This window comes from Mchenga conophoros, linkage group LG7, assembly GCF_057382185.1.
Source record: "Mchenga conophoros isolate Kocher_MC1m ecotype Shallow Benthic linkage group LG7, M_conophoros_male_GT1.1, whole genome shotgun sequence".
NCBI lineage: Eukaryota > Metazoa > Chordata > Actinopteri > Cichliformes > Cichlidae > Mchenga > Mchenga conophoros.
In genome coordinates, this window is record NC_140532.1 from 35,400,618 (window position 1) to 35,420,911 (window position 20,294).

Sequence of the window (20,294 nt, forward strand, 5' to 3'; positions counted from 1 at the left end):
TATTGCGACAGAAAAAGCAAAGACCTTTACTTTCCATTAATGCTTGCTGTAGGATGACTTCTTTCATTTTAATCTTGATATCAGTGAGCCTGTTTGAGGTTGAATAGGGTTGGCTTTTATGGCCATTTAAAGTCAAGTTATACAGTGAAGGATAACATATCAGCAATCAGTAGAGCAAATATACTACAGAAAGAAAACGCTGCTGGATTTCAGGCTACAACATATCTGTTATTTGTAAAGCCCGCTGCGTGGAAAATCTATGCTGCTTTTGTCTGGCTGTTCATTACCCAGCAACATAGCCATCACCAAATATTTAGTTTAGCTTAGTTAAAGCATCATGAAGGATCTGAGCTTCGTGAGTGTTTGTCAGTTGTGAGGGCAGTGCCAGTAAAAGCAGCCTTCCTGCCTCCCAGTGTCCCACTGTGTTCATGTAGCCATACAGGAAAGAGGAGCTTATTTTTAGGCTCTATTTTTTTGTTTTGCTTTAGCTGGTTGGCATATAGTAACTATATCATCCTGCTGGCTGTGGACAGGCAGATGATTTCATAATTCATAGTATGAAATTTTTGCAAGTCAATCTAATTATAAATCTAAAAGCGTTTATTCCACGTGTTGTGTGTGTGCAGATTTTGGCTAATCTGGTGATGGAGACCCTTCACCCTGACATAAGAAACATGATCGTCCCTCGCCTGAAGGGGAAGATGCAGCAGAGGCAGAAGAACTGGATGCTGGTGAGTTTCTGTCAATCTGTACAGTAAACTTGTAAAAAAAACACACAAGTCAACCAGTGCAATCCATTTATGCTCTTGAACTCCTCCAGATATCGGATGCCGTGTACAAGCAGGTGTTGACTCAGACCACCGGGCAGTACGAAGCTCTGGTTGAAGCCTGCGAGGCCCAGAGAGGCCCACTAGACGCCAGGCTGCGAACCGATATGGACCAGATCATCACGTCTAAAGAACATGTCAGCAGCAAGATCCGAGGTATCAGCAAGAAGATATTCCAGTTTCAGCTGCCACAGACATAAAAAGTACCCCAGCTAGATTTCCGTACACTGCCTCAGTTTACATCCTCACTCGTGTGTATGCAGGATGTATGTTGAAAATGGTTCACTCGGTACTCGCTGTGACTTGACACGTAACCCCCTCGATCACAGATGTGTGCTCTATTGTTCGCCCACTATTTGACTCAGTGACATGTAGCTGTGGATTCTCTGAATCAGCGGTTTTGGCAGAGAGGAGTGATTAGTCTGATCACCGCATGCTCAAAATTCTGAAAACCCTTTTTGGACATTTAGTAACAGGTCCTGTAACTCTGTAACTAAACCTCCCTCCTTAGCAGGCATTTTCCACTTCTTCTGGCGTTTGCACATTGTTGTCACAGCTTGTTTTGCCCACTGTAACTTACATATTGCTTGGCGTGCTGAGCTCTAAAGCAGCAGAGTACCCGGTCTTTGGCGCAGGCTGGTTGTTTCCTTCGTGTGTACCATTTCCCACTGAGCTCCCACTGAGTGGAGGAACTGCATTCCTTCACCAGCACTGCAAAGGCCATTTCTGACTTTGTAAATCAACTGAGCAAAATAACAAAGGGTTATGTAAGGGATGTGAGGCTTATGCATGGCTTCATCAGGTGTAACTGTAGCTATGATCTATTTTTATATTTATATTTTTTAGCATCTGCAGTTGCATTGCGTTACACTGGGTAGAAAACCATAAAAACAAAAGGTGTGGCCCTTCCATGGAAGCAGCATTAGTGTGTTTACTTAAATGTCACCACATGCATACCAACCATTTCAACGACCAAATAATATCTCTGATATTGTTGTGACTTTCTAGCACAGCTCATTTGAAGTCGGTGCCACACCTTTGTTTTTCTTGTCATCAGCATGCGTCGCTTGTTTACAAGCTTCAGTAACTAACTACTTTTTACCCCTTCTTCCATCCTTCTATTGCTTCTGTTGTGCAGCTCTAGTGCTGCCAAAAGCAGAGCAGATCCTGCGGACCAACATCCAGCCCTACATCAACTCCATTTTGGAGGCGCTGATGGACCCCACTAGCCGAGGTTTTGCCGAGGTCAGGGATGTTTTCTTCAGGGAGATGGTGGAGATAAGCAAGAACTCACTCAACGGAGGGGGCAAAGAAAAAATGGGAGAGGTTAGTGCCTGAAAAGGCATGTCCAACCTGCGTTATCCTAAATCAGAAGTCAGCCAAGTTGTTGTTAACTTTCCCTCTCCTTGGGTCAGTTGCACTCACCACATTGCTCTTCTCTTTCTTTCTTTCAGAACATGGAAAGGCTGTCAATGCTTGCCTTCCATCCAGTGAAAATGCAGAGCTGCTACGAGAAGGTGGAAGAGCTCAACCTGGAGGGACTGCAGCAGAGGTTCGACGTCTCCAGTCCATCTGTGTTCATCAGCAGGGCTCAGATCCTTATGAGGGAGGTAAGATGCAACAACCCTCCTCTGTAATATGATGGGAAATATTAGTTTTAATCACACACTCCTGTCAGGCTCTCTGACAACACTCCCTGCTCCTCAGTAAGCTATAATACAGCAGCATCCACACTACCTCTGCTGAATTGTCTACCGCCACCTGCTGGCCAAAAAAAAGAATATGCAATTTGAATCTGAGTTGTGGCACACCTAACCTTTTTATAATGATTTCATTTTGACAGCAAATGGACAATGCAGTGTACACATTTGAACAGCTGCTTAACCAGTCGTTAGAGGCCCAGGGAGACAGTGACATGTGCAAGCTCACCCAGAGATGCCAGGACAGAGTTCTCAAGGTAAAACACGAACACATGGAAAGATCAAAAGAGGAGACGGTCAAATACACATATATATATATATTTTAAAATGATTCTTATATTGCTCACAGTTTTCAGATTAGATATTCCAGGAAAAACCTGTTTGTGTTAATGATGTTTGAGTCCATCAAAGTTCAAATGAACTCAAAGCAGGTTAATTTGATGACTGTCTAAAGAGGAGAGGATTTTACAGCAGCACAGAATAAGTGTTGAAAGGTCTGAATCGCTAAAGGTAATTCATGTCCCTAAGCTATGTTTGTGTTTCTGGTTTTTCCTGTCAGAAATATGACTATGACAGCAGCACGGTGCGCAAGAAGTTCTTCAGGGAGGCTCTGCTGCAGATCATCATCCCCTACATGCTGCAGCAGCTCGCGCCATCCTGCTCACCTGTGAGTAACACTTGAAATAAAAGTGAATGAACTGTCTTACAAACTTTTCCTTACATATAATTACATATAATTTATGGGATTTGAAGGATAAAAACTGTAAATAATAAAACACAAGATGCCATACAATATATGAGTGGGTTGCAAAAGTAGAAAATTTAGTACCTATGAATCACCAAAGCAGCAAATGTACATTTGAGGGGGAAAAAAAGGCATAAATATTGACTCAGAGGGAAAAAAACAAAAAGAAAAAAACCTGTTGTCATCCTGTTTCCCCATCCTATTTACTTCATCAATATGATGCTTGTGTCTAATCTAGAACCAGTCCCATGACTATCAAAAGAAATTCAGTGATTAATTTTTGTCTCACAATAGCGTTCAGTTTCCAAACTAGAAGACAAGTTCTCATAAATCACTTAAAGAACAGGTTTTGAACTGGCACCAGAACTAGCGACAATCACTGAATCACGTCGGTGGAAAAAGAGGTAGCGTAGTTAAATGGCTGCACAGTAGGCAGACGTGTTTCTAAAAGGAACTTTTGCCATGAGTAATGCTTGAAGCTTTTTTGTGAACTGAGAAGTTTTCAATCATATTTCAGCCCTGACCAGAGAACAAAAGGACTGTCTACTAGAAGTTAGAGAGGGGGATCTCGTCTTCTGCAAACATTTGGACTATCCCAAAAACTGCTGCAATGGTCATCAAAAGATGTCTTTAGTGATAAAATACTGACTCGTCATTAAGGATACAGGGAGCACATAAATGTCGTCTTTATGAGGGGGAAAAAAAAAGAGTTGAGGATGCATTTAAAGAGCATTTTTGAGAGTTATGATTTCAGCCTCACCTGCTGACCAACTAAAAGGATTGGTGCTAGAAACGACATCCTGGTCTTATTTGAATTCTGTTTCCTTAGGAGCTGCCTCGTTTCAAGGAGCTAATCTTTGAGGACTTCTCGCGTTTTCTGTTGATAGAAAATATGTTTGAGGAAGTGGTGCTGCAGTCTGTCTCCAAAGACATAATGATGGGTAAGGGCCAGGATCAAGATTTAGAAACAGTTTTCATGATGATGGCATCAATGGATAGCTGCAGTAATAACATGCCTTACCTTTTCCCCCCGTGTCCAGCTGTAAAGGAAGCAGCTGTGCAGAGGAGGCATAACCTCTACAGGGACAGCATCATTCTGACCAACAGCGACCCCAACCTGCACCTGCTTGGGGAAAACCCCCAGGTGGACTGGGCCACCAAATTTGGCGGTGATGAGCCGGAGGGCTCTGTCAGCAGTGCAGATGAAGGAAGAGGTTTTGGGAGAAGACGCAAGCAGGTGGTGTCAATGATACAGCTGGACGGGGTGCCTCTGCCCTATGAGTCCTGCTTGGAGGTCCCAGGGGTGGAGCTGATCCCTGAGGAGGATGCTGAGAGCAAAGAGGAGGAGAATGAGGAGGACCAGTTGGGAAAAGCAGAGGACCTCAGCCCCAAGTCTCCTGATAGCGTGAATGAAATCAGGGACTTGATTAATCCGGTGGTTGAGGTGGCGGTGCCAGTGTCCAAGGAGCAGAGTGAAGTCACCAACAAAACAGAGGCGACCACTGGCAGCATCAGCGTGGAGGATGGGGTCGAGGAGGGCGTGACTCACGTCACCACTGTGGTGGAGACTGTTCCAAAGGGGTCTCTGGGAGAGAAGACGTCCCCACAAGCAATCCTCCAGCAGCTGTTGGCGAGCAAGAAACAGGAAGTTGATAAGGAGGAAGCAGCCATCCAGAACGCCATCGAGGAGCTAGAGATAGCAGTGCAGGAAGATGAAAGTGAACAGATTACAGAGATCTCTGCAGCCGAATCAGATAATGAGTCCTCCCCACCACTGGTTACAGACTCCAGCTCACGTGAGGACAGCGGCTTCCAGTCACCCACCAGCGAGGGACCAGTTGACAGCGAGCCTCAGCCAATCACAAATGGTCTGAATGGAGAGGAAAAGATAGTCGACCCTGTAGAAGTGGAGGTTGTTTTATCATAAGAAGACATTCCACGAATAAACTGGAGAAACCTGCAGAGATGAATGGCAGCATGCATAAATATTGAGAAGCTGAGTGAATATGGATTGTATTTAAGGGGTTAAAAATGCCTTTTCTTTGTTGCTGTTGATATTGCACACTCCAGAACCCAGTCCTCCAGTTTTTTGACACGTATATTTGGTGACTGGTGAGTGTAGACTTTCTTCATATTCCGCATGTGTCAGTAAAGTCATATCCAAACCAAGTTTTGTTTTTTTGTTTTTTGTAATAGCAGGAAATAATTTGAATATCTGTAACATTAAATGCTCTTGTAATTACAACTTACACTTTACTACAGGTAATCGGAGCCTTGCCTAATGTTCTTAGCCTCTATCTGGTCAGCAGGGGGTGCTACAGCAATACTTTCTTCTTCATCCTGATCTGTATTTATCTATTTTTTTGTAAAATGTTACTTTACAAGCATGCAATTTGTTTACTTTATGGCCTTTATGTTTCAATGCATTTCAGTACAAACAGGCAGGGAATGTTAAACACATCTACAGTAACTTTAAAACAATGGATTTGTTTTTATTTTTAAACATTTAAAAAATAAAGCTTCTTGAAGAACCATCAACAGCTCTGGAGGAAGCCCGCTTGATTATTAGAAGGAAAACTTGGCTTTAGTGATTCTAGATTATCACTTGCATCAAATATCACATCTTTTATTTAAAATCATCCATCTAACATCATACACACTGCTGTAGTGATCTCAAGCTGTAAATTTAGCTTGTGTTTTATGTGACAACAGATAATAGGTTTTAATTCCAGTCTGTTTGGCAACCCTACAGATAACCGTTTATTTTAGGGGGGTATAATTTGTTTATAGTTTCTATGAGTGGTTTTATGAAAAGAACTTGTTAATTTGGTACTAAAGGGGGGAAATTGAAGCTCTGTATGTGCACAACAGTATGAATGTTGTTGAATTTAATGTTTTTGCCTGATTCTGCCCTGATCAGACCTGCTATGTACTAACTGAAAGACTCAAGGTTAGACCTGCGTGCGATTTACATTTTAACACCCAATAACTTTTTTTTTTTTTTTTAATTCATAAGAGCAACAGAACTTACACATTGTCAATCATTACTTTTCGAAAAGACAACACCTTCTGTCTTTAGACCATCGATTCCCTTTGAAAAAAAAAAAAAAAAAAAAAAAGGAAAACAGGGTAGAAGGAGGCAAAAGCAATTAGAAAAATGGGTTTTTAACTATGGTAAGAAATGATTAGACATTGGGTTGATAGTCCATGTATTACAGAGTGTCCATATTTAGCCCTTTTCTGTGTGTGAGACACTGACCAAGTCGTATTTTTCCATTAAATCCTGAGCAGTTAATTTAATATTAATGTAACCATTTTATCTAGTCAGGACCCAGATTCATTATTTCCAATGGAGGGCTACCTTGTTTTTATTTATTATAAAACCTATGTGGATTATAACATTCAGGTGTAAACAGTTTTTTTCCTGTTTGTTGTACTTACGTTTACTTAAAATATGTATCGAAATGGATGAATAAAAAACAAACAAAGCACAAAACACTTTATCGGCTTCATTCTTTATCTCTTTATTCTTTTTTTCAAAGACAAAAAAAGAAGCCATCACCAGAAAAAATCTTATTGATATGCAACAGTAAATAAAGCAGTTGAACAAATCTGTATAAGCCTTTAGTGTCAGTGATTTTTTTTAATCAGTTAAAAGAAAATATTACCAAAGATAGGAACTTCTGAAACGTCTCAACTGTCAGCTTCAAGGCACTTTGCTTTTCTGATTGTGGTTAAACAATTGCTACAGAACCACATGACCATGAATAATAACAAACCAAGATGACCTTTCACAAGGTTTTACAAGCGAGAATCACATGTATCAGTTCCTCATACGGACTCCAGCGCAATGCAATTCTGTCTCATGACCCGTGACTGTAAATGTCTGACTTAGCTGCAAGTCAGCTTTAAGATTTTAGTCCAAAACACTTGACAATCAAATATCAAGTTCCATCTTGAATCATTTGGCAGCAAATGGAAAAAAAAAGAAAAGAAAAAACCCAACCCTAAACAAAACAACAACAACAACAACATAGCTTCCTAACACACCACAATCTGTGCAGACTTCCCATCTCTGGGTTTTGTGTTATCATTCTGTGGGTGATTCCAGTGCATTTCTTCTTCTTTCTTTCTTTCTTTCAATTGTTTAGATTTTCAAGATAATTTAAAAAATAATAATAATTAAAAAAGCAGAATTGAACAACACCTACTTTTCCTGGAGATTTAAAAAAAAAAAAAAAAAAAAAAAAAAATCATTTTTCCACAGGTATTACTCACACAGTCTGCTGACTTAAAAGTGAAGCAGAACTAATACTAGGACTGAAAAACTGAGTGTTTTCTTAACATTATGTACCTTTAACAGAAATGATCTATTTGTTAATTAGGGAAAAATGTTAAAATGTAGCATTTTCTGTTTTCTGGAAGCTTAAAATCATTTTCAGTTTCTATATCCAGATGAGGTTTAGGCAAAGTTTAGTGTCATGTGGCTCATTCTCCACCAATTTTTCCATCCTTCGAGATCCTCGGATAGTAAAAAGTAAACTTTTCTTTATTTCACTATTAAATGTCTGTGCCATCACATCCGACCTAAGAGAGGAAATGAGATAAAATAACCGAGGACCGACCCCGTGATGACCCCGAGGAATATCCAGGTGTTATAGGACATGACGCACAGCATCAGCATGTAGGCCAGAGACACCTGCAGCATGTGGAGGACCGTCTGTATGATGTGCAACAACCAGCTGATGAAAAGAAGAGGGAGAGGGTTATTTACAAATAAACTAATAAGTCAAATACATCGTTCAGGTCTCGACATTCAGTCTGCCAATATGTGATGGTCTCAGTTTGCCACACACTTTTGTTTAATACCGCCCAAAAGATAATAATAGTTGCAATCTAGGATACACCAACAAAAAAAAAGGGTGTCACCATGCTATGGAGGTTACCACCATGCCACAACCATACAGTTCAAATAGATGCATTTCTGCATTTTATTCAGTGATTTGCATTTCACAGTACGATCCATGATAAAAAAAAAAAGTTACTAGAAATGACTTGCTTACCTGTTCCTGGTACTTTGAGGTGTAACGACTGATGCTATAGGGGTCAGTGAGGATTCAGAGGGGCTGCTGTCCAGGACAGAGATGCTGTCGCAGTGGGAAGATGGGGCGTCGTATGGAGACTGAGGCTGGGTCAGCTTGGAGGGATTCCCCAGCCACAATCTCCACACTTTAAGCACCTCGTAAAAGACAGTCAGAAGCAAGACCACCAGCACTGACACCACCATCCCTGTAGGTACAAAAATACAAAATGTTAACTCACAAAAAAGTCACTATTAAAAAGTACGTTTATGCAATATGATGATGATGATGAAGTGAAATTTATTTCGGTCAACAACAACAACACAGATTATCATTTTACATAAAAGTACTCAATCCTACAGTAACCGACAATGGAATAGGCTGAAGGCTTGTGGCTTATAATTATCCTGTCCTTTACCCCATAGGAACAATCAAATCCTTAACCAAGAAAATAAATAGCATTGATAAATAAGTTATATAACAGTTTGAAAAGAAATCAATGATAAATCAAGAAATTAAATCAACACGAAGTTATTCATCAAACCAAATTTCCGTAACCTTGAATGATACAAATTTTTAAATTCTTCCTGAAAAATGACAAAGAAAAACACATCTTCAGTTCATCATTAAGTCCATTCCATAATTTCACTGCCAAAACTGACACACATCTATACTTAACATTGAAATACCTAAAGTGAGAACCAAACTTATAAGACCCCCTCAAATCATATTTTCCATCTCTTAGTTGAAACATACTTAAAACACAAATTAGAACATTTTTCATCACTCGATATATCATTTCTAAAGTTTTAGAATGAATTTTAACATAGATGATCCTACAAAACACTGGTTGGTGGACTCCCTATATCCAACTTTATTATTCTAATAGCTCTTTTTTGCAATTTAAAAATTGAATCCAAATATGTTTTGTATGTGTTCCCCCAAATTTCTGCACAATAGATCATATAAGGCAAACAAAGGGAAGTATACAATACATAAACGCAGTTCTTATTCAAAAAAAATCTCTTGTTTTATAAAGAATAGAAACAGATTTGGATAATTTCCGTTTCACATGTTCTATGTGGGGCTTCCAACAAAGTTTATCATCAATAATTACTCCTAAAAATTTTGTCTCATATACTCTTTCAATTTCAACATTATTTAAAGTCAGTTTTACTTTAATATTACTTTTACTACCTCCAAATAACATAAATCTTGTTTTACTTTCATTCAATGATAGTTTATTAAATACAACCATCTATTTAACTTCATGCGTTCTGTTTCCACTGTTTTCAGTAATTTCTTTATGTCCTTTCCAGAGCAAAATAAGTTTGTATCAACAGCAAACGCCACATATTTTAAAGTATCACTGGCTGTACAAATATCATTTATATCAAGTAAAAATAACTTAGGTCCCAAAACAGATCTTTGCGGAACTCCACAAGTTACTTTTCTAAGTTTAGATTTCATGCTATTAATACTCACATATTGGAACCTATTATTCAATAGGTTCCTTTGAATAATACATCATTATTTTTGCTACTTTCAGATTTAGACTAGATTGACACCAACATCTGTTCACTTAATGCGAAGCTCCAGCCAAAAGCAGGTTCATGAAAAATACAGAGGACTGGAAGCATTGAGAAAACAATACATTTTCTCTACATATAGCTTGAGAACATTTTCCCTGCTTCCCCTGGGATACATGAGGGGTATCTGTTCTGGCAACTCCTCTACAACCGTAATATTTTAGTATTAAAATTTTTTTTTTTCACTTTAACAACTAATTATAACCCCTTAAACATCTCCTTAATGTAATTAAATCTAATCCAGATCCACTTCAAGGCTGGCATATTTGGACAAATGTAGAAAGGGGTTGGTGCACAGTCTTTCAAAGCTGTTTAAAAACTAACTTCAATTAATACATTTTTGGTTCCTGCGACAAGTTTAAAAAAGAAAAAAAAAAAAAGAAACACTTGACAAAAAAAAAAGATAAATCTGAAGCAAATTTTATCAACCTGTTAAAAACAAGTTTGAACAGGTTTATTCAAGCTTCAGTTCATGAACATGGTAGATCAAGTTTGTATAGTAATGTCAGCAATATTACAGAAACACTCCACCGTCATCAGAAATAAGTATTTGAATTGCACCACACAATTTTTAAATCCAGATGAACTGATTCTAAGGCTTTTTCGCAAGACTTTAATACTCTGCAGCTTACCTGCAGGGCTGTGCACATCCCAGAAGTCAAACAGCAGCGTCACACTGCTCGAAACCCCAAAAGTCATCTAAAGAAAAATGAGAAGGGTATTAGGAGTTGTTCACTGGTAAAGTGGAGTTTAGGGCCAACATTTATACTGAATGCAGTGTTGTCCAATGTTCCAAGAACAGTCCGTACAATAGTACTCAAAATATTTCTGATTACAGAGTGAAAAACAAAGAATTTAATTTATACTACTTTGCACAAATATGCTGTATATACACACACATGATTTTGTCCGACAATTAGAGGACATACTGCCCCACAAAGGCACACTTTGTTCAGCCTTGCTGCTGTGGATATGGGCTGACAGAGGAATGCACGGTCTGTGGCTCTTGCTTGCTCAGCAGCACAGCTCTATCCCTGATAATTCACCACCTGTCTTGGCATAACTGCCTCTCACCAGCTGCAAACTAGCAGATCTCAGTTAGGCATCAGCCTAGCTGAGATCTGCTAGTTATAAAGTCTGGAAATGATAAAGTTCCAAATTTAACAGAGCTACACTGGCTTCCAGTGTCATACACACTGACCTAAAAATTCTCGCCTTAGATGGTCTTGGATCATTGTCTACCACTTTATCTCAGGGCACTCTGAAATCCTCCAATGACAAACTGTTAAGACATACGATATTTCTCTCAAAAAAAAAAATAAAATAAAAAAAATCTGGGAGCAGCTTCGGCCCCTCATGCCCCCAAACCACCGTTTGGCTTCTTTCTCCGTGACTCCATATCTCTCTCTTTCTGCCTCTCTCCCTCTTATTGCTTCATCTTCCTCATAAATGTTTTTATGAATTTAGATTATCAAGCAAAGCACTGAATGGAGTACCTCACTCAACTTTAGGAAAGCCTTCAACTATTGAGGGGAAGACCACGAAAGCCTTTCTAAATATGGTCACACTGAAGTGCACAGCATAGCTGTACATTAGTTGCATGTAGAATTACACAAAGCTTTGTAGTTTGTCATCTACATATTGTAGTTGTGTGTCACTGATCGTTTAAAGCATTTTTAAAAGAAAAAAGTCTACTGCAGTTATTATTTGTGCCTTCTTTCTTTGTGAACAGTCTCCCTTTTCTGCCTAAGCTAACCAATGAACAATCAACCCACATACAGCTTTTTGGAGGACTGCACACAAGTACATTTTCATATCCTCTGCATATTCGAAGACCTACACAAACAGATACCAATGTGGGACCATAAACACTTCACAATGTCATTACGAAAGCGGCACCATTGTCAATGGGAAACTACCTGAAAGGTTCACTAAAAGGTGGAAAACAAGAACCGATCTGAGCCATCCACTGGAGCCAGTTTTCCCAGTTTTAGACTTTGCTGGTGATCTTGCGTAAAGTATAACCAACTGTAAAAGAAAACTGATGCCCAACAGAAAACCGCGCATTTAAGCCTAAAGCCATGTGTGATGATGCAATTTCTGATATGTAAAGTAAATGGGGACAGTTAACTATGCAGATGAGTCTGGTTATCTTGGAACTCGTCCCAGCAAAGACAATGCAGTACAAAAGACTGTTGGAGCAAAGGATTATCTGCTTTATCCGGAGGCCAAATCAATAAGCTTAAGAACAAAGGTCCATCTGTCCAACAGTAACCAGAGTTGTTTTGTTTGGTATTGTGGCCACTGGCTGTGACGTAAAAACAATCGATGCCTTAATCCTCCTTATTTCCTGGACTTCTAAAATTTCAACTATACAGTCAGGCCAGATGACCAAGTTCAGAAGTGCAGTGCTGATAATCAAACATCCTCAAAGTTCTTCCCGAAACAACTTGGTGGACGAATGTGATGACCCCTTGTTAGAATATGGACCTAACAAGGGAGAAAGCACAATATGAAGTACAAGACAAAGCATAGAGGGAAGGATTTTATTTTCTACTTTTTCCTCTTCTCTTTCCTGGTGGCAATAATGGTTTCCCCTCCTTGAGCCTTGTTCTGCTGATGGTCCCTTCTTGTTACAAAGGAGGCTTGTCCTCCCCACCATCCCCAAGCGCTTGCTCATCAGGGTTCCAGCTCACAAAAATTGTCGTTAAAATAAAAGCTCTTTGAGATGACCCTTGTTGTGAAGTGGCAATGTATAACTAAGACTGACTAGATGATGAACCCTAATTAATTCCATCATGTACATTCCTGTCTAGTTGTGACATTCGCAAAAAAAAAAAAAAAAAAAAGACAAAGCACGGCAGGCATCCTGGAGGTCAGATATTTGGGCAATCACATCATGTAATGGGGCCATTATGCTTACTGTTCCATTCGACAAAAGTCATGTCATATCCTCTGGTGCCGGTCGTTCACCTCTCGATTAAGTGACTAATGTGACAGGTACAATGGAGGCCTAAGAAAAGAACCAAGTTGACTCTTCTTACAACTACTGTGCTATAGAAAACCAAGTAAAGGCCTCTCGGCCTGGGGCTCGGTCACTCAGGCACAGCTGGCGGCCGGCGGAGCTCACGGGCGCGTCACTGCAACTCCCCCTGACTTCTGCTCCGCGGCTGCTGAGTGAACCCTCATCTGGGACTCTCCTCAGCTCTTACTGGAACAGTGGCGCAGCTGCCCCTCTGTTGGTCTTCCATGGTCTCTTGTGTTCTGGGGGCCTCTGGGTGTCTGGAGTTTTGATCTCCTCCATACCTGCTTCACACCCTGGAGGACGGGGCTGTGGCCCCCCCACACTCCCTAGCAGATCGTTACATGGAGAAACCTTTGGAATACAAGCGTGCTGATCCACACAGGTATGCACACGGGTGTTCACTGCTCGTAGACCCAAATTACACCTTTCTTGGCTGCTACTTCGAAGCACATCTGTCCTGCGTGCTGCACAACAACATTGAATATTTAGTATTTACTGCTGTTTACACTTAGCTAGATTAATGCGATGGTGTTGTGTTTAGTATGTTGCTTTGTTTTGTTTTGTTTTTTTGTCTTTTTTTGCTTGTTTTCTATTCTTCTCTCAACAGGTGATCCAGGAGATTTTTATTTTTTTTCTCCCCCCCTTTCTCACTGTCCCTCTCCCCTTCTGTTTTTCCTTTCCTTCCTCTTTCTTTCTCCCTTTCCTATCTCTCACTCATGTCTGTCCCGTCTGTAACATCTGAAAATAAAATATAATAAATAATAAAAACAAAGATCGACCAAATGGACCAATACGGCAATGCCACGATGATCCATTTGGCAAAGTAAATCCATTGGGTATCCTTGTTGGTCTTCAGACAACAATTCTGATGGCTAAAGAACCAAATGGGACAGGCGAAAAAAAAGAAAAAAAGAAAAGAAAACCAAGTAAAGCAGTCAAAGGATAATCCTATATTGGCTCTTAATCTACAAAACATTTTACTCAACATGGTAGTGGTCTATCACAACAACTAGAACCAGCAGAGTTACACCCATCCATCACTGACACCCTAGTCAGGCTGTCAAATACCCTACTGAACTGAAGTAACCTCACTCCACACCGAAAGGTCTCAAACACCCACAAGGTTCAAGCTAACCCAAGCACCACTTAACTTCCTATCCAAGTTTTCCTTCCTTTATGTTTTATCAAATTAAGGATTTTTGGAGGTAAAACGCAGTTCCACAGAGAAACAGTGTATAATCAGAGCCAAAACTGAACTATGAAGCCATCTGTACATGAATAATAACTCAAAATTATTTAGTTTGGGTTTTAACTTCAGAATTTACCTTCATTCTGAAGCCCTAACCACACGTGGTTTGTTTAAAACTGGTCTGATCAGCTACCCGACTGCTCTCCTTGTCATCTTTTTAGTGAGCTCACCTTAAGCTCAAATCTTAGTAATTATGGTACTGAGTGAACTGTACTCCGTTTAAATAATAAACTATCCTACAAAAGCAGCATCCAATTTGTGATAAATGTAGTTATTATTTTAAAGGCAAAAAAAGAAGAGCTAGAAAGAGCTGGCTTTGCTGCACAGTGAGAAACATTAAATTTATGTCTTTATAACTTCTTTTAATGTGAAACGGATACATGGTGGCCAAAGTTTCCATTTAAAATGGCACAGGACAGCAGAGGTGATAAAAAAGTCGAAGTATTTGACACAATGAAAGAACGAGGGGAAAAATCAAATACAGACAGCTTGAGTCAACAATCCAACTGGGGGCTAGACTCGGAAAGCACTGTGAGCTTATCTTTCAAATACACTTTGGAAAAACCAGGTGTTTGTTTTCAAGGTGACAGTTGGGACTGAAAATGGTGTAATTAGTGCTGCTACTACAAGCACTCAAAATGACTGTATTCTGCACTTTTACACGAATACAGAACAATTTCCGAGTCTCAAAATGTGCTTTCACTATTTAGGTTTAACCGATAACTTTCATTTAAAGGTTATTTAGGGTAAAAATATCACAACTGCAATAATACTACTCGTTTTAGTGGACCTATAGTTAACAAAAGTCACTCGGGTTTTATTGGCATAAATGCACTAAAGACCCTAAAGCAATGATTGAGCTTATTTTAAATTCCAAGTGCATAAAGCAGCAGCACCTACTCCCTGGGTTCCCTGAAGTGTGCATGACGTGTTTTCCTCACACTAAGTGAGTCAGTGCCACACATTAACCAGCAAAGAAACGTCTCAAATGCAAAACAGCTTATTAAAGTAGCACATATGGCGTATGCTAGACCGCTGAGTGACAAAACAAACACACACAAAGAGAACTCACTCGCATCCTGACGAGCTTGCTGCGCTAACGTTGACACCACACTTTCAGCGGTTATTGAGCGCAGCTTCCATCACAGATGAGTCTCGGTCCGGACATTCAAGCACGAGCCATTTCCACATCATCGGCGTGCATTTCTCAAATATGCCTCAACAGAAACAGCCAGTGTCCCACCTACTCAGCCCAAAGACGCTATGTATGTAGCCTGTAGTACCACGTGACTTCGCCTAACAAACCACGGTTGACGGTTAATGTAGTTTTTCAACATGTAGGGCGAAGGCAAACATCCTGAGTGCGACTGCGCAGCCGAAATAGAGAGTCCCGGATGAACAACCGTTACCCTTCAGATTAAAGAGGGCGGCTACAACCCCCAAATATTTGAGTTTAAAAACGAGTGAAATAAGACCGCTAACTGAGCAGAAATCGAAGCTTTTAAAGCGTTTAATGAATATGTATTATGCAGAACCAATGACTGTAGAACGCTGTGGTCATGTGACAGACGGAAGCAGCTCACACGATTCTTGGAGTTGTATCAAGGACACATCTAAAACCTGCAGAACATCGGCACTCGAGGCCTGTAGTTGCCCACCCCTGCTCTAGACCATCACTCTCATACACTTCTCTACCATTCCTGACTTCCTCATGCAGTCCCACACTTCCTCTCTTGGCACCCGTCATAGCCTTCCTCTAGAATCCACCAAGAGAGTGCATCACATCTGCAGTTCTTTTCCTCAGCATGACCCCGTACTGTTGATGTATACATGTTTGTCTGGAACAGTTGTCTCTTGCAGGGACCACCTGTGGTGGACGTTTCTGTCATTTCAATGTTTATCTATTATTTATTTACTTTAGTATGGATGGCAGTAGGGGAGGTCTTTATTAGTAGCCAAAGCTGTTAAATCATGTGAAAACACTATTAAAATGGAGATATTTATGACGTTGTTCACATTTTTCAAAATTATTCAGTTGACCAGATTGCAGTCTTTGCCGGCCGTTTCTGGCCCCACACCTTATGTTTTGAAACCCCTTCCATAACATTAAGTCTGGCAAAATGTTCAGGTGTAATAGTAAACAGTCTATTTTTTATACAGCAGAAAACTTTGTTTTTTCACAGAAATGTGGGTGGATGTAGTGCCTTGCTTCCCCTTACCCCCTTACTTTGTCGTTCTATGCAGTACAGCTTTGATTCTGCACTGTAAGCTGAAACTGTACATGTAATGGTTGAGGTGCAACTATATCCACACTGCACCTGTAAACAGCTCATATAGTAGAAAAATACAAAACTGGACACCACTCATCAATATATGAGGGGAGGGGGGAGGGATGAAAAGATAACATAACGAGGGGTTTCATAAAGCTATAGTACCTTTTGGTGAAGAGGATTTGAACAGAATGAAGGCTGGTAAAGGCAGCATGAAATGGCTTCAGAAAAGGAATTGCACAAGTTTTTTTCTCCTAAAACAAAGAGTTTAAAACAAAGTTCAGCAGGTCTACAAAGTCCAGTGTCTTACTGTTTTTGAAAGCTACATCTGTGTACATCAAGTGCACTTTGCACAGTCCCGCCAGACACAAAGCAGGAGGAGCATGTCCTGATGTCCTCATAGAGAAGAAGAAGGTAGTCCACCGCAGGCTCATGTAAATGTTGAAGGGTATCCAGATTGTTTAAGGCATGCTTTCACAATAATGCAGAGCCACAAGATTTCTGTTATCAGACACTCATGCTGTGATTTGAAGCGGAGTGGCAAGATAAGACGAAAACACACGAAGAGTCACACAAACATTCAGTGCAGATGTTGTGCTTCAGATTTTCAGGGACATTAGGCATTACTATGCCTGGAGGATGTGGATTAAATTTTTTGTCATCAATATATGACAAAACATGACAAATGTATGCAACTACGTGGAACTGTAGCACTGAAGTCTATTTTGCTGTTATGAATAAAATGAGAAAAGAGTTTTTATACGTGCAAAACAAAAGGTTTGGTGAACAAATATCTATACATACAACAGAAAATAGCAGACATTTGTGCAATGCTAAGATCATATTATGGTACAACAACATAAAATCAATACAAAATACAATAGTTAAACCCCACTGCTGACCACAAGCAGAAATGGACAAAAAAGGAAAATATCTCCACTTTTACAGATGTTCGATCAGAAATTGGCTTGAACTCAAGTTTGATTGAAGTTAAACTGCATTTTACTTTCTCTCTTTCTCTCACACACACACACACACACACACACACACACACACACACACACACACACACACACACACAGTAAATGAAGTGCTGAGATGTCCAGATGTGTTAACATCTGCATTGACTGACACACTCAAATCACCAGAAGAAATTTAAGGCAACAAAGGGGAAAAATAACATAAATCATCCTGATGCAAACCACATGCATCTTCAACCTCCGTTTATAAGTTCTGCTCAACAGAAAGGAAAGAAATACATTTCTAGAGCGGACTTCAGCTGGTGAATCACAGAAACAAGGACTAAGTTAGGTGGGTCAGTTAACATGGCTGGTCGTTTTAGTCTCCAGTTTTAAGAGCAGGCTCAAAAGAGATAAAGCCTGTACCGGTATCACCCACAAGGGGGCAGAGTACGGCTTTCGGTACTGCAGACCTCATAACCAGCTACAGGGAAAATGAGGCTCACGAGACAAACTTCCTCTGAATACAAAAGTGGTACGGCAAGAAAAATATCTTAAGGAGCCAATGAAAGGGAGACGTAATGAAATAAAAAATATAATAAATAATAACAAAGTTTGACTGCACTGCTTTGTGGAAGCATTTTTGATTAAAAGGCCTTTTCCTCTTAAAATCTAATTTGTATTTAATTTTCCTCTGGTCTGTAGTGCTGTTTATCCATCACTATTGATTCGGTGCGAGATTCCCAGTTTCCGACATATCAGCTCTGCAGCCGTCTGCTTACTCTTGGATTTAATGGAACTGAATGGCACGACACCTTTGGAGCTAAAAGACACACACACAAAAAGAAGAAGAAAAAAAAACATGAAAGAAGGAAAATATCCATCCATCCATTTTCTGCCGCTTATCTGGGTTCAGGTTACAGAGGCAGAGGTCTACCCAGAGGCACCCAGCCTCTCATTGGGTTCTTCATTGCATTTCCAACCAGCTGAGCAATGTAATCTCCCCAGCGTGTTCAGGTTCGCCATGGGGGCCTCTTCCCAGTAGGACATTGTGTTAAAAAAAATAAATAAATAAATTCCAGAACTACCTCAACTGGCTCTTTGTGATGTGAGCTCCACATCCTACTGCTATGGGAGAGCGCAGACACCTTTCAAATATCTGTTATCTCATTCTTTGGCTTACTACCCACAGCTCATGACCACAGGCAAGGGTGAGAATGTAGATTAACTGGTAAATCGACAGCTTAACTTTTATGCTCAGATCTCTCTTCTTCAAAGCACACTGGTACGGCCCGTACCACACCCATCCCTCTGTCCATCCCCCGCTCCTCTATTCCCTCACTTGTCGGTTCAAGACCCGGGACACTTACACCTGTCCCTGACCCAGAGTGCACACTCCACCCTTTTCCGGCTGAGAACCATGCCCTCAGTCCTGCAAAGTGCCTCACTGCCTCAAGACACATCATCTACCAACAGCAGAGAGGTGATCCTGAGGTCACCAAACAAGAAACCCTCCACCACTTGGATGGATTTATAAATTAATAAAAGTTATGAACAGAATCTGTGAAGAAGGGCAGCCAAAACCCATCGAGAACGCATCGGAATTACTGCCAACAGTGCAAACCACAGCCCATAACAGCCTGAAAGATAAGGAATAGCCACATCATGACCTGGTGACACAAAACAAATACCCCGATTTTGTCATGAGCAGTTTCGTTTAGGAACAATTTTATTTTCTATTATCTACATCTGCAAAAGAAAAGAAGCAGCTTAGCTGTTGTGGAGGCTTTTAATGATTACATTGTGAGCCTCTCGTCATTTGTCGTTGGATGCTTACTTCTGCAGAGGGATATGGTTGGCAAACGTTGACAGAAGAATGATGGCAATAGACAGTAGAATAAAAGGTTTAGGACTTTGTTTGAGAAACTGGCTCATGATTGCTGATGACCTTTTGAAATGTATTATTTTAAACATTCCATGTAGCTCCATAATAAGGATATTTGAAATCGGGCAACTCACATCAAGATGATTTAGATAAAAAACAAACAAACAGCACAACAGACCAGAGGAAAACTACTGAATGAACTGAATTTGAATTTGCTCCTTGAATTATTTTAATCAGTTACTCAGCCGAGTGGTTTCCCTAAGGACCTACTTATCTTTATAACCATTCTGTGCATTTAAAAACAGATTTTGATGTGAAAAGAAGCTGTTATCACAGGCATCACCTGTGACTGTGTATTCCTCTTTTTATATCCATGATGGAGGCAGCTCTGCCTGCACGACGACGAGGACAGCAGAGACATGTACAAAGAGCAGCGGACCACACTAACAAGCGCATGTTTGGACCCCCGGACCCCCCCGCCCCACCACAAAAAGGCCAGACTGAAAGTTTTTAGTTTCAAGGCATCACAGATGCAACAACATGTTGGAAATAAAAACACAACAGACGTGTCCAACGACTGATTATTCTAAATGCTGTATAACAATCTGAAATACTTTTTTCTTTTTTTTCTTTAGGCACAGTGATGTTCACCTGACATTATCTGCTGGGACATGAGGAAAAATTTAAATTCTTATATTCATTATAAGAAATTATCCCCTTATTAAAAAAACAAACAAAACAAAACTCAATGCAGGACAAAGAATCAATCCTTGGGGAGTTTGAAGCATCCATCCTCTTTTCATCCACCTTGTCTCTGGATTCGTTTCGAGGCGAGTGCAAACAGGTGTAGGTGGGAGTGGTCACAATTCTTCATCCACCTGTTTCTTCTCTACTGTCTACTGTTGAAACTGGAGTTGGCACTACTGCAGCTTTCCTCATAACTAGGTGGGGGCTCTGGAACACA

The 20,294-nt window shown here is 40.2% G+C and overlaps 3 protein-coding genes across 3 annotated transcripts in view; 1 reads left to right on the forward strand and 2 right to left on the reverse strand.

The window, feature by feature from the left end:
* Nucleotides 1-6,768, forward strand: part of niban2a (niban apoptosis regulator 2a) — a 32,949-nt gene extending 26,181 nt beyond the window's left edge. Inside the window, exons 7-14 of the mRNA XM_085279046.1 lie at nucleotides 627-731; nucleotides 821-983; nucleotides 1,966-2,153; nucleotides 2,282-2,437; nucleotides 2,671-2,784; nucleotides 3,087-3,194; nucleotides 4,102-4,213; nucleotides 4,313-6,768. Coding sequence (XP_085135172.1) covers nucleotides 627-731; nucleotides 821-983; nucleotides 1,966-2,153; nucleotides 2,282-2,437; nucleotides 2,671-2,784; nucleotides 3,087-3,194; nucleotides 4,102-4,213; nucleotides 4,313-5,199 — 1,833 coding nt within the window. The 3' untranslated portion in view covers nucleotides 5,200-6,768. The remainder of the gene's footprint in view (nucleotides 1-626; nucleotides 732-820; nucleotides 984-1,965; nucleotides 2,154-2,281; nucleotides 2,438-2,670; nucleotides 2,785-3,086; nucleotides 3,195-4,101; nucleotides 4,214-4,312) is intronic.
* Nucleotides 6,769-6,771: 3 nt separating this feature from the next.
* On the reverse strand, nucleotides 6,772-19,791 carry slc31a2 (solute carrier family 31 member 2). Its single transcript, XM_085279047.1, has 4 exons — nucleotides 15,289-19,791; nucleotides 10,575-10,641; nucleotides 8,336-8,561; nucleotides 6,772-8,014 (listed from the first exon to the last, which is right to left on the reverse strand). Exons 1-4 carry the CDS (start codon nucleotides 15,292-15,294, stop codon nucleotides 7,849-7,851), a joined length of 465 nt encoding a protein of 154 aa, XP_085135173.1. The 5' UTR covers nucleotides 15,295-19,791; the 3' UTR covers nucleotides 6,772-7,848.
* A 26-nt stretch (nucleotides 19,792-19,817) lies between these two features.
* Nucleotides 19,818-20,294, reverse strand: part of arrdc1b (arrestin domain containing 1b) — a 49,647-nt gene continuing 49,170 nt past the window's right edge. Inside the window, exon 8 of the mRNA XM_085279048.1 lies at nucleotides 19,818-20,284. Within this exon, the coding sequence (XP_085135174.1) occupies nucleotides 20,220-20,284 (65 nt within the window). The 3' untranslated portion in view covers nucleotides 19,818-20,219. The remainder of the gene's footprint in view (nucleotides 20,285-20,294) is intronic.